We start from the raw sequence: 13512 nt of genomic DNA on the forward strand, positions 1-13512 counted from the left end.
AACTCAACATTTAGAAAAGTAAGATCATGGCATCCAGTCCTATCACTTCATGGCAGATAGATGGGGAAACAATGAAAACAGTGACAGACTTTACATTTTTGGGCTCCAAAATCACTGCAGATGGTGACCGCAGCCATAAAATTAAAAGACGCTTGCTCCAGAAGAAAAGCTATGACCAAGCTAGACAGCATATTAAAAAGCAGAGACATTACTTTGCCAACAAATGTCCATATAGTCAAGGCTATAGCTTTTCCAGTAGTCGTGTATGGATGTGAGAGTTGGACTATGAAGAAAGCTGAGCACTGAAGAATTGATGCTTTTGAATTGTGGTGTTGGAGAAGACTCTTGAGAGCCCCTTGGACAGCAAGGAGATCTAACCAGTCCATTCAAAAAAAAAAAAAAATAAGTCCTGAATATCCATTGGAAGGACTGATACTGAAGCTAAAACTCCAATACTTTGGACACCTGATGTGAAGAACTGACTCATTGGAAAAGAATCTGATGCTGGGAAAGATGGAAGGCGAAAGAATTGGGTGGCAGACAATGAGATGGTTCGATAGCATCATCGACTCAATTGACATGAATTTAAGCAAACTTGGCGGATAGTGAAGGACAGAAGAGAGTGGTGTGCTGCAGTTCATGGGGTTGCAAAGAGTCAGACATAAGTCAGGGACTGAACAACACTAACAACATGTACACACATATGTATATATACACGTATGTGTTTAGATATATACCTATATATGTATGTATGTATTAATAGTATATATATGAAAGCTATCTCTCTGTGGTTTCAGTTTATATGATACAGCACAATTAAGTCCACTCAAATGAAATGATTAAGAAGTTTTATTTTTTCTCCTTTTTTTTTCTTCTACCCACTACTTACAACCATATTTTATAACAAATTATTCACTTTTGGAAAAAATTCAGAAAGTGATTCTGTTATCCCATCATTTGTTTCTTAAAGCTCTGGCCATTTGTTATCACTGAATTTACCATTTTTTAAGTCATAAGATGATGTTAGAACCTAACATTTATTCCATCAAAAAGGGAAATATTCTGTGCAATGAGAGGCGGAAGTACTGTGGTTTGTGAGGTGCTTTTTCAACAGAAAGATGAGGTGAGCAAAACATCTATCATATCTTTCTTCAGGGATCAAAATTGACTGGAAATCGCTAGTGTCATTTCTAAATGGGAAACTCAGGACATGTCTTATTTTTTTTTTTCAGGAGGCTCTTATCCACAAGAATCAGGATCTTCTTTCTCTGATCAGGTGTGTGTCTGTGTCTCTCTGTGTGTTACTAACAGCTATTGTTCAAGATATAAGAACTCTTGAGGTTTTAACCTCAAGAAAGTTTCTAAAAATATTTATGCTGTAAGGTAATTCTAGTTGTTTCTTAAGTGTTTGAATTGACTTACTGAAGGCAAGGAATACTTATTACTTCTGGGGTATATTCTTTTTCACTTTATTTAATGATGGATAAGTAGGATACACTTATTGAAGAATCAGAAGTTATGATGTTTCTATAAGATGAAGTCTTCAAATAAAGCTAAAAGAATAAATCTTTATGGGACTAGAGAACTGAATTTCAATTTAAAATTTCACACATGAGTTTTCTACTCTTGTGCGAGTCACTTACCCTATGTGACATACAACATTACTTGCAAAAATGAAACAAATTATTTTCATTGTTTCCAACAACCATGATCAAATATAAAACAACTTTTTCAAAAATCTAAGCATTATACATATTTATTCAACACATTTTGTCTGAGAGCTGTGCTAGACAATGTTAAGATATTAATATATAAACAAATGTGAGATTAGTTTTGTTAATGATGATGATGGTGATAACTTGTAAGTGATGGCAATGATATGGACAGAAGCTCAAAAAAAGCATACTAGGAAAAATCATTCAATAAAAGTTTATATATCCTACCCAGATTTACCTTGCAAAGAATGCAGTTACTGCTGTATCCTAGTGTAGGTGAATTAAAAGCAACTATTACATTTTTTAACAGTTTGAAATGATTACTTTTTATTTTCTAGTAAGGGAAAATTTAAAGGTTAATTTACTTGATTTTATATGAAGTCTCACTTCCATTCTTCCCTTTTTTTAATATCTGCATGCATGAACCTTTTCTGTATTTCTCACTTTTCTAATGTAAATATATCAACTTACCACAAGGAGAGAAAACTAGAAAAAAAATCCCATTTTTATTTTATTCAGGAACCCTTTCTAAAAAATGAAGGCTCTGAATTCATCTTTGATATAGATAAGCAGTCATAATTATACAGTGAGATTGGTCTGAGATAGGTGGGCTTATCATGGCATAGGTATGTACTTTCCATATAAATGGAGCTTACTCTTTCTGTATAATTTTAAAATATCCAGAATTTGATACTAACATACAAGTCACAGAAAAGCAATTTACTTTGAATCACTTATGTTCATTTTATATTTTAAATCAAGGCTTCAAAAACTTGAAAGCTTTTTCCCCCTTCATTAACTAACAAAGTAATGTATCTCACAATCTAAGGCAGCCTAAAATAATAATAGCTTTAGGATTTGGAGTTAGAATGGAATTTTAATCAAGCTTTTACTAGTCTCTAGCTTTGAGATCTGGGACACTCCACAGCTTCTATGGACTTAAGTTTCCTTTTCTAGTAAATAGAGACAAAAAATATGTCATATTTACCTTAGTGGATCTCTGTGATTCAACTGAAGTGACATAAATTTGAAAATGCTTCTTAAACTAAAAGTATTATAAATTACTTATAAGTGGTAGCATTATATTAAGTAAGCAGTATGACTTTGGCCACCTCTAAGATTTAATTTCTTCAACCATAAAATACTCTTACCTTATTCACACATTTAATAATAAAGTTTGCTATGTTACATATTATGTGAAAGTCTTTGTCATTCATTTGTGTCTGACTCTTTGTGATCCTATGGACTGTAGCCCACCAGAATCTTCTGTCCACGGAGTTCTCCAGGCAGGTTGCCATTTTCTTCTCCAGGGGGGTCTTTCTGACTCAGGGATCAAACCCAGGTCTCCCTCATTGCAGGCAGATTCTTTACCATTTGAGAAAATAATGTTTTAATTTAATTTTAGGTGTAAAAGGTAATTCATATTAGCATTTCATTTATAAAGAGGCTTTTATATATTCAGTAATGATTACTATTCAAAAAGAAAGAAAAAATTATTTTTCACTTACTTTGTTCAGAGGTAAGAGTCTTTGCTTATCTTTATCCTAAAATTTTAGACCCTATTTTATTCTTTGTAAGTCCTTTACTATAAAGAATATTAGATACACTAGTATATACTCTTTACTACCTGATTTACATTATTGACACTAGATGTATATTATTTACTTTCACTTTTTAAATGATCCACATCAGACTGTGTTAATATTCCTTGTTTTCCTTCATCCAAACCCCTCCCCTTTTCTTTCTCTTTCTTTCTTCTTGCAATTTGTGAAGTTATTAACTTAGTAAATGTGGCTCTGTGAATTAAACAAATATCTAACTCCATAGAAACCAGTCTTTTTCATGATACACTGTCTTTATTTTAATGTTATATTTCATTACAACACTTGTACTTTAATAGTACATAGGATCTTGCTAGAGATATTTTGCCATAGTATAAATATACTTTGTTTATCAGTTTAGTTCAGTTCAGCTGCTCAGTTGGGTCGGACTCTTTGTGACTCCATGGACTGCAGCATGCCAAACCTCCCTGTTCATCACCAACTTCCAGAGTTTACTCAAACTCATGCCCATTGAGTTGGTGATGCCATCCAACCATCTCATCCTCTGGTGTCCCCTTCTCTTCCTGACTTCAATCTTTCCCAGCATCAGGGTCTTTTCCAATAAGTCAGCTATTCTCATCAGGTGGCCAAAGCATTGGAGTTTCAGTTTCAGCATCAGTCTTTCCAATGAATATTCAGGACTGATTTCCTTTAGGGTGGACTGGTTGGATCTCCTTGCAGTCCAAGGGACTCTCAAGAGTCCTCTCAAACATCATAGTTCAAAAGCATAGTTCAAAAGCATCAATTCTTTGGCCCTCAGCTCTCCTTATAGTCCAACTCTCACATCCATACATGACTACTGGAAAAACCATAACCTTGACTAGACAGAACTTTGTTGGCAAAATAATGTCTCTGCTTTTTAATATGCTGTCTAGAATGGTCATAACTTTTCTTCCAAGGAGTAAATGTCTTTTAATTTCATGGCTGCAGTCACCATCTGCAATGATTTTGAAGCCCCTAAAATTAAAGTCTGCCACTGTTTTCACTGCTTCTCCAACTATTTGCCATAAAGTGATGGGACCAGATGCCATGTTCTTTGTTTTCTGAATGTTGAGCTTTAAGCTAACGTTTTCACTCTCCTCTTTCACTTTCATCAAGAAGCTCTTTAGTTCTTCTTCACTTTCTGCTTTAAGAGTGGTGTCATCTTAAGGTTATTGATATTTCTCCTGGCAATCTTGAGTCCAGCTTGTGCTTCATTCAGCCCAGCATTTGTTTATATCACAAAGTATAAAAATCATAAGGTAATACAAAATAAAAGTAATTTTATGTTATGCTTTAAAAAGGATATGAATGGAATTGACAACTTAAATTTTAAACATTTATGAGCTGAGTGGCAGAAAGCCGGTGACATAATGGCTTGAACTGTTTTTCTCCAGAGATGAGTGAATCTCATACTTATGCCAGTGAACGAGTAAAGTCTTGTGCTTCTAGACAATGGCAAAAGAGAACATGTACATTAACCACAAGCCAACGTGGAGAAAACCGTAAGTCCTATATGTTCCATTTGTCTCTCAGTGTACTGAGGTGAATCTTAGAAACTGTGACTAAATTGATGATGAGCATTCAGTTTATTTTACCTTCATGAAGAAAGCAGAAATGAGATTCTCTTTCATATGCTATATGATCTTGCCTGGTAGCTCATATGCTACTGGAATATATAATAAAATTTAGCAGAAACTGTTGTGTTTAGAATCTTTTCATGCCCTAAAAATGATGAAATCATCATAATAATGAAGACAGTAATTTCTAAGGGATTGCTGAACAACTAGACTTGTGTGTGTGTGTTCAGGTACTCTTTGCAACCCCATGGACTGCAGCCTGCCAGGAACCTGTGTCCATGGAATTTTCCAGGGAAGAATACTGGAGTGGGTTGCTCCAGGGGTCCAGGGGATCTTCCTAAGCCAGGGATCAAACCTGGGTCTCCTGCATTGGCAGACAGATTCTTTATCACTGAGTCACCTAGGAAGCCATGAAAAACTAGCCTTAAGGAGAAGTAAATAGAAATGGAAAACAGAAGGGAAATATCAAATTTCCTTCAGTTCAGTTATGTCCTTAAACATTATGGAGGAGATGACTTGACTGCTATTCACAGAAATGTTCCTGGATGGTGAATAAATTATGCTCTCCTCTTAACCAATCTGGAATATGGTGAAAAATAAAGCCTGAGATAGCTTACACAAAAGGAAAAACAACAGGTTACTCTCACCTATAAATTTTGATTAAATGTTATCAAATAACATCATTTTACAATGATTAATTATAGGAATGAAACTGTGCACTATGTAATAATCAAAGTGGAAAGATTGTATGATCATATACATAATGCTGAAAAGGTTTCAGATGAAAATCAATATGAAATCTTAATTACAAAGAACTTAATTTTAGAAACCTCTAAAATATAAGTACTGCTTTTAATATATTTTTTCAAAAGCTACCATTATGCTTATTGCTAAATGGCAGCAGCATTTTCATTGTAGTTAGAAAAAGAGAAGAATTTTCATTATTATTAGTTGAGTAACATTGATTGTTTTGCAGTGTTAACATGAATTAACAAGAAAAGGAAGAGGTAAGTGGTATAAAATTGGAGTTAAAAGGCAAAATTAATATTATTTGAAAAAATATGTGATTTAAAATATTTTTTAAGCCTTCACCTAAAATATTACAAACAATAAGGGTATCTAGTAAGTGGTGGAGAGGGAAATGGCAACCCACTCCAGTGTTCTTGCCTGGAGAATCCCAGGGACGGGGGAGCCTGGTGGGCTGCCCTCTATGGGGTCGCACAGAGCCGGACACGACTGAAGCAACTTAGCAAGCAAGGAAGCAAGCAAGTAAGTGGACTTGATTGAAAATAAGACAAAAATCAATTGCCTTACTAACTACAAAAACAAGGAAAATGTGATGAAAAACAAATGCCATATGCATAGAACAATATCAGAAAAGACTGGCAGCACACTTTTAAATCGAAAAACCTAGAAATAAACTTACTCTTTTAAAATTGTTCCGATGAACATAAAATAAGACATGTAATATAAATAGAAACTATTCAAGGATAAAAGATAGTTTAAAAATGTAACTTATCTCTCCATATTAAAGGAGAAAGGGATGACAGAGGATGAGATGGTTGGATGGCATCACTGACTGGATGGACTTGAGTTTGAGCAAGCTCCGGGTGTTGGTGATGGACAGGGAAGCCTGACATGCTGCATGTAGTCCATGGGATCACAAACAGACACGACTGAGCGAATGAACTGAACTGAATTTATACAATTAGTGTAATTCTAAGGAAAAAGCATTGTATCATATTTTTAAACTGACAGGTTCTTGGAAAGCTGATATTAAAAGTCTTAAGGCACATATAGGTCTTCCCTAGTGGCTCAGACAGTAAAGAATCAGCCTGTTAACGTGGAAGACCTGGGTTCGCTCCCTGGGTTGGGAAGATTTCCTGGAGGAGAGCATGTCAACTCAATCCAGTATTCTTGCCTGGAGAATCCCCACAGTCTGAGGAGCATGATGTGCTACAGTTCACGGGGTTGCAGAGTCTGACACAACTGAGAGACTAAGCACAAGGCACATATGAAATGTAATGATAGGGAAAATCATCTGGAAAATGAAATATAATATTATATTGTATGCACTAACAAATACTCAAGTATTTTACATATTAGAAAAGTTTACATATTGTTTAAATGGAAACATAGACTAAAAAGTATAGAAATAAATGCAGGTACAAATTGGAATATATTATATGCTAAAGGTAGGGTTTCATATCAAAGAGAACACATTGATTTATTGAGCAAATGTTAGAAAAAGTCCACTTGGAAAATAAATTTTTTATAAGTTTAGCTCCTACATAACTTAGTAAACAGATACACACACACACGCACACACACAGCCCTACCAAATAAACCAAATACAAAAGGAAACCACAAGATATCACAAATGAACATGGGCATAACATATTTTACAAACTCAGAATAATGAAGATACTTTTATTCATATCAGAAAAAGCATAAGCCATAAAGAAATGTTTGATTAAGTCAACCATTACCCATTTTGATATCCCAAAAGTATCATATGTAAAGTTAAAACAAAATGGTATCTGGGACATGTATTTGCAAAGCATGTGGCATGAAGTGAACTAATAATTTTAACCTGAAAAGAAACAGACCAGACATAGACGTCGCAGAGAAATTAAAAAAAAAAAAAAGCATTGTTTAACCTCATGAAAAAATGTTTAATCTTATTCATAACAGGAAAAAGAAAGTTCGATTTTAAAAATAATACTGTGTATCAGATATATATATATATATGCACTTAAAATGTAGAGAAATAAAAATATTTGGTGTGAAGGAAAGTGTGAGGAAACAGGCTTTTGAATTTATGTTTGGTGCTACATAAATTGGTGTGGCTTCTTTGGACTGAAACTTTCAATCATTACAAAAATTGAAAAAGTATGTTCCCTTTGATTAATTTCTCCTAGACAGGTACTCAAAAAACATGCACAGATATATGTGAAATATTACTCATATTGTTATACCTAAAAGCAAAAACTAAGAAATCATTTAAGTATGTACTGGAAAAAAAATAAACATCTGCCAATAATTAGATTTTTCCCATATACTGATGAAACACAATGCAAGAAGCAAAACCAATACAATATCGTAAAGTAAAACAAAATAATAATAATAAATTTTTTTTAAAAAGAAGCTAATTTTTAAAAAATTGACAAATTTGTAAGACATAATATGGAGTAATCACCAGGATATTTTTTTAATGTTTCCGGAATATTTTGTGTACTTCCTTAAACATGTGTTTTTAAAAGAAAGTTGAAGGAAACTGTCTGTATTTCTTATTATATCTGTGTGAAAATTTTTAAATTTTTAAAATGATAACAGATTTATTCTAATGGAAGAATGGGACTAGGGAACTTGAAGAAAGGAGTAAGAATGGAACTGAGAAAAATAGTCACAGGGAACTGATATCAACCCTCCCCCCTCAATTAAAAACACTTCTAATATTTAAGTTAAACAGAAAGGTAACAGAACCTTTTCTCATATTTCTCACTCTTTTCTTTTTGTCTTTGACAGCATCTCCATTTGTCCTTGCCAGATCCATTGCTATAGCCATGGGGATTCGTTTCATTGGAATGTTAATAATATGCAGTGCCATGATCATAACTTGTAAGTGATAATAGAGAAAGTAATTAGCAGCAATATTTATCTAACCATTGTAGTGCATTAATTTAACTAGTATTCAGAGGCACAGAAATATAAACTAGTAATATTGAGTATATTTTTTATTGAGCTTATACTTTTGCTTAGACTATCAGTTACTAACAATATAAACTCTTTCAATAACTATGATTATTTTAATAGCATTATTCAACCAAGAAGCTCCAATTTCTTTGAAAGGTAAGTGAAAATTTTCTGATATTTTGATGCACAAACTGCATGCATCTATACATGGTTATAGGCACACATCTAATGGCATGAACAAGAAAGAGAATATGAAAATGATTAATTCTTCTCTATAATTCACTGTAGATATATTTATTTATAATGAGGAGGTACTTGCAAAAAGTAAAGCACATCATTTCGGCATCCCTCCCTATATAAATCTGTAGAGATACATTCTTGGGCAGGACCATATTGAGTTAACTAACTTGAATTCTAGAGTTGAAATAAAAAAGGTATTTAACCTGTCCAGATAAAATCTGCTCTTATGTTCAGACCGGCTTCTTTACCCAGGTGGCGCTAGTGGTAAAGAACCCACCTGCCAATGTAGGAGACATAAGAGAGAAGCAGGTTAGATCCCTGGGGTGGGAAGATCCCTGGAGGAGGGCATGGCAACTCACTCTAGTATTCTTGCCTAGAGAATCCCATGGAAAGAGGAGCCTGACAGGCTACAGTCCATGGAGTCACAAAGAGTCAGAAACAACTGAAGAAACTGAGCATGCACACACACATAATGTTCAGACATGCAGAATTAACAATGTATTCTACCTTTCTAGAAAATTACTGTGGTCCATGTCCTAAAAACTGGATATGTTATAGAAATAACTGCTACCAATTTTTTAATGAGAGCAAAAGCTGGCACCAGAGCCAAGCTTCTTGTATGTCTCAAAATTCCAGTCTCCTGAAGATATACAGCAAAGATGACCAGGTTGAGTATTTGTTTTAAATCCCCTTTCTATATTTAGTCTTAACATATGAACTGACTCACTGGAATGTGAATGTGAAACATAAGAGAGGCACTAAGACTCAGATATAACAAACCCAAATCTTTTTGCATTAGAAATAAGAAAGCACAGAAATTCCAGGTATTTTGTATGTGGTGTTTAAGTCAGAATTATGCTAGTGGAGAGAATGCATTCCCCCAAGTGTGGGGGGAAATGGTTAAATGACTATGGCCTTGCATTTATGAAATTCTGATCTCTGATTTTATTTGCTGTTTCAAACAGGATTTCCTTAAATTGGTGAAGTCATATCATTGGATGGGACTAGTACAAGTTTCCACAAATGGTTCCTGGCAATGGGAAGATGGCTCCATTCTCTTGCCCAACCTGTAAGTTTTCTTACCAATTGGAAGGAAATGTAATATTGTATTTAGTGTAATATTGCAACAAGGACTACCTATCTTCCGACTTCATTATATACTTGGAATTTGAAGCCCCTTGTACATCTTAGAATTGATCTGGGATGGCCTCATTTCTGTGTTACCCAAGGTTTTACTTTTAACAAAAAAGATTTTACTCTCTGGAAATACTAAGATCTTATATCATCTCATTTCAATATTTTTCAGGCTGCAAGTGCAAAATTTCATTTTTGCTAAAAGTAAAACAACTAGCATACCCAAGTTCTGTTTCTGCATATTATTAATATTTGTTGAGTGTGACTCAGTTTCCAGGAACTACGCAGAAATAACTAGAGATTAGTAGGGCTCAGAGTCTTCAAAAGCTTCACACTTCAGAGATATAGTTATAAATAAATAAAGTGTAATCCAGTGTAATCAATACCTTTGTGAAATGTGATGAGAATAGGTTGGGAAAACAAACTCAGAAATTGAAGAAGCATATGAAAAAAAGTGAGAAAAATTGAGGCTTTAATGTACATAGATTGAGACCAACTAAGAGCAGTTACTAAAAAACCTCTTGATTTTTTCCCTACAATGGCTAGTTTTTGCTATATTAACAAAGTTTGTTCTTTTGTCTTTTAAAATACATATACTATCAAACCTTGTACTTTTCATTTTCTCAATTTCACACTAATGTAGCATTATTACTCTTTCTTCAACTTTCAATTTCCTGCTGGTTCCTAGTAGAAAACAAACCATTTATTACATTAATTATATAACTACAAAATATTCAAGCTGGGACAAAATAGATACACAGATACAGCAATCTCTACATGGACTACCAGGCTTCTCAGGTAGCACTACTGGTAAAAAAAAAACTGCCTGCCAATTCAGGAGATTTAAGAGACTCATCCCTGAGTTGGGACGATCCGCAGGAGGACAGCACGGCAACCCACTCCAGTATTCTTGCCTAGAGAATCTCATGGACAGAGGAGCCTGGAGGGCTATAGTTCATGGGCTTGTAAAGAGTCAGAGAGGACTAATATGACTTAGCATGCATGCACACACACTTGTATATGTATATTAGAGGATTTCACAGTTTATTTTTATATTTTTACCAAGTAAAATTGCATATATCTGAAGAAGATTGTTAGTTTTGCACACAATGAGACGTCTGCCAACTTCTAAATTGAATTCTGAATTCATTTCTAAGTATTTGTTTTAATTTTTTTGCTTTCATTTTGACTCACATACATAGATGAAAAGATTTCAGACTTTTCCAATTGACTAATTTCCAATGTACAAAAGATAGTGATATAATTTATAATAAAATGCAATTTTTACTGTTATTATCTTAGTTGGCTGTATTTTGCATATCTATGAATTAAGAAAGAACACACATGGTCCTAAAATCTCCTGAAATGATATTATTTCAGTGTCTATATTTAAATATTATTTCATGTTTGTATTTCTGTATTAATAAAGCTGTGAATATAATCTATCCTTCTCTCTAATCTAGACTAACAATGGTTGAAATGCAGAATGGAACCTGTGCAGTCTATGGCTCAAGTTTTAAAGCTTATACAGAAAATTGCTTAACTCCAAACACATACATCTGCATGCAGAGAATTGTGTAAAAGCTTATAGTTAATAAAATATGAAGTATTCAAAGACTCGAGAGCCGTGTTCTCAGAGAACACTCACAACAAGAACAGTTCTTCTTGTGTTCAAGAAGAACATACACAATTCTTGAAGAAAACTTAAGAAGAAAATTCCATATAGTTACTTAATTTTTCCATGTATAGCATATAAAAATTTTTTTGCAGGGAATAAAAACTAATAGATAAAGACAAAAAGGTATACATATACAATGGAGTAATACTCAGCCATTAAGAAAAGAACAAAATAATACCATTTGTGGCAATATAGATGCGCCTAGAGATTGTCATACTGAATGAAGACAGAGAAAGAAAATTATTGTATGAAATAGCTTATTTTTGGAATCTAAAAAATAAATGATATAAATAAACTTATCTACAGACTAGAAACAGAATTACAGACCTAGAAAATGAATTTATGGTTACCTGGGAGTGTAAGGATACTTAGGGACCTTGGGATTAACATGTACACACTGCTATATTTAAAATAAATAACCAACAAGAATCTACTGGTTAAAAAAAATGGGAAGGGCACAAAAGAATGATATAAATGAGATGTGATTGACCATGTGTTGATAATTTTTCAAGCTAATTGGTGACTCCATGGGGTTTTACTATACTATTTCTTCCAGTTTTGCATATGTTTTAAATTTTCCATGATTTGGGAGAATGGCATTGAAACATGTATAATATGATATATGAAATGAATCACCAGTCCAGGTTCAATGCATGATACTGGATGCTTGGGGTTGGTGCACTGAGATGACCCAGAGGAATGGTACCGGGAGGGAGGAGGGAGGGGGGTTTAGGATGGGGAACACGTGTATACCTGTGGCAGATTCATGTTGATGTATGGCAAAACCAATGCAATATTGTAAAGTAATTAATCTCCAATTAAAATAAATAAATTTATATTTTAAAAATTTGTTTTAAAAATTAAAGCTTGGTGGAGGGAATATGAGATTTCATTTAATTTTCTATATTTGAAATTTTCAAAGTGAAAGTTGAAAAATCAATAAATACACCCTCAAATCTTAAAAATTCCTCTACAAATTTAATAAAGCATATGACATGTTTGGCAGAAGTTGAATTATTCCTTGCAAAAAGAATATGGCACTAATTGCTACAAAACTTAGAAAATAAAGTTGAATTTGAAGGAGACTTACAAGGCTTCTAGGGAAAAAGAAATCTACGCCTGAGCTGAAATCTGTAGAATGACTAGAAGTTGTCTGGGCAAATCATTTAGGGTACCAGAATTCTTGGCAAATGAAATGCTACATACAAACATGTAGATGTTAGAAGAGTCTGTGACTAGGGAAAGCCAGTTTGGTGGAAGCAGAATGATAGAGAAAACGAGGAACATAAGATGTGGTGGAGAGAGAAGCAGAGTAATAACTAGTAATAACTTTTTGTTTTATTCTCTATTCTCAAGGTAATTACTCTTTGTTTTGTGAAGGGCATTAAGAAGTGGGTTGAACAGCATTTTAGGTGGAAATTGGTACAAAATACCATGGAGAAAACTATTTATTTTCTACATAGCCAATCAAGGGCTGAGGAATGTCTTAGAGCAACTTAAGTTTTTAAATCATTGCCTGAATTTGCATAATAGGCACCACCCAGAATTAAGGAAATGGCAACCCACTCCAGTATTCTTGCCTGGAGAATCCCGTGGGCAAAGGAGCCTGGCTAGCTACAGTCCATGGGGTCGCAAGAGTTGGACACAACTTAGTGACTAAGCCACCACCAACAGTCAGTCATGTTTGCCTTAAGATTTTATTATTAAATTTTTAAGTCATAAAAAGCATGCAAAAAAGCACATATGTTAGCTTCGGAGAAATTAAGAAATTTAAATTGGGCTTGGCTTCTGTTTCTGGAACTAAGGAAGGGACATTATTAAGTTTCACTGAAACTAACAACAAAGAAGTTTTATGATATAGTGTATACGGTTTAGAGAAAGCACTGCTA

The 13512-nt window shown here is 33.9% G+C and overlaps 1 protein-coding gene across 3 annotated transcripts; it reads left to right on the forward strand.

Moving 5' to 3' along the window:
• The first annotated feature begins 220 nt into the window (after positions 1 to 220).
• On the forward strand, positions 221 to 11567 carry KLRK1 (killer cell lectin like receptor K1). 3 transcript variants are annotated; one of them, XM_061417884.1, is made up of 8 exons: positions 221 to 1123; positions 1233 to 1276; positions 4693 to 4800; positions 8404 to 8496; positions 8692 to 8727; positions 9327 to 9478; positions 9777 to 9880; positions 11409 to 11567. In XM_061417884.1, exons 3-8 carry the CDS (start codon positions 4695 to 4697, stop codon positions 11524 to 11526), a joined length of 609 nt encoding a protein of 202 aa, XP_061273868.1. In that variant the 5' UTR covers positions 221 to 1123; positions 1233 to 1276; positions 4693 to 4694; the 3' UTR covers positions 11527 to 11567. The 3 variants fall into 3 exon arrangements, with proteins under 3 accessions (XP_061273868.1, XP_061273867.1, XP_061273869.1); XM_061417883.1 differs by lacking the exon at positions 221 to 1123 and having other exon boundaries at positions 1135 to 1276; XM_061417885.1 differs by lacking the exons at positions 221 to 1123; positions 1233 to 1276 and adding an exon at positions 3665 to 4557.
• The last annotated feature ends 1945 nt before the right edge of the window (positions 11568 to 13512 follow it).

Source organism: Bos javanicus, chromosome 5, assembly GCF_032452875.1.
Source record: "Bos javanicus breed banteng chromosome 5, ARS-OSU_banteng_1.0, whole genome shotgun sequence".
NCBI classification, from domain to species: Eukaryota; Metazoa; Chordata; class Mammalia; order Artiodactyla; family Bovidae; genus Bos; species Bos javanicus.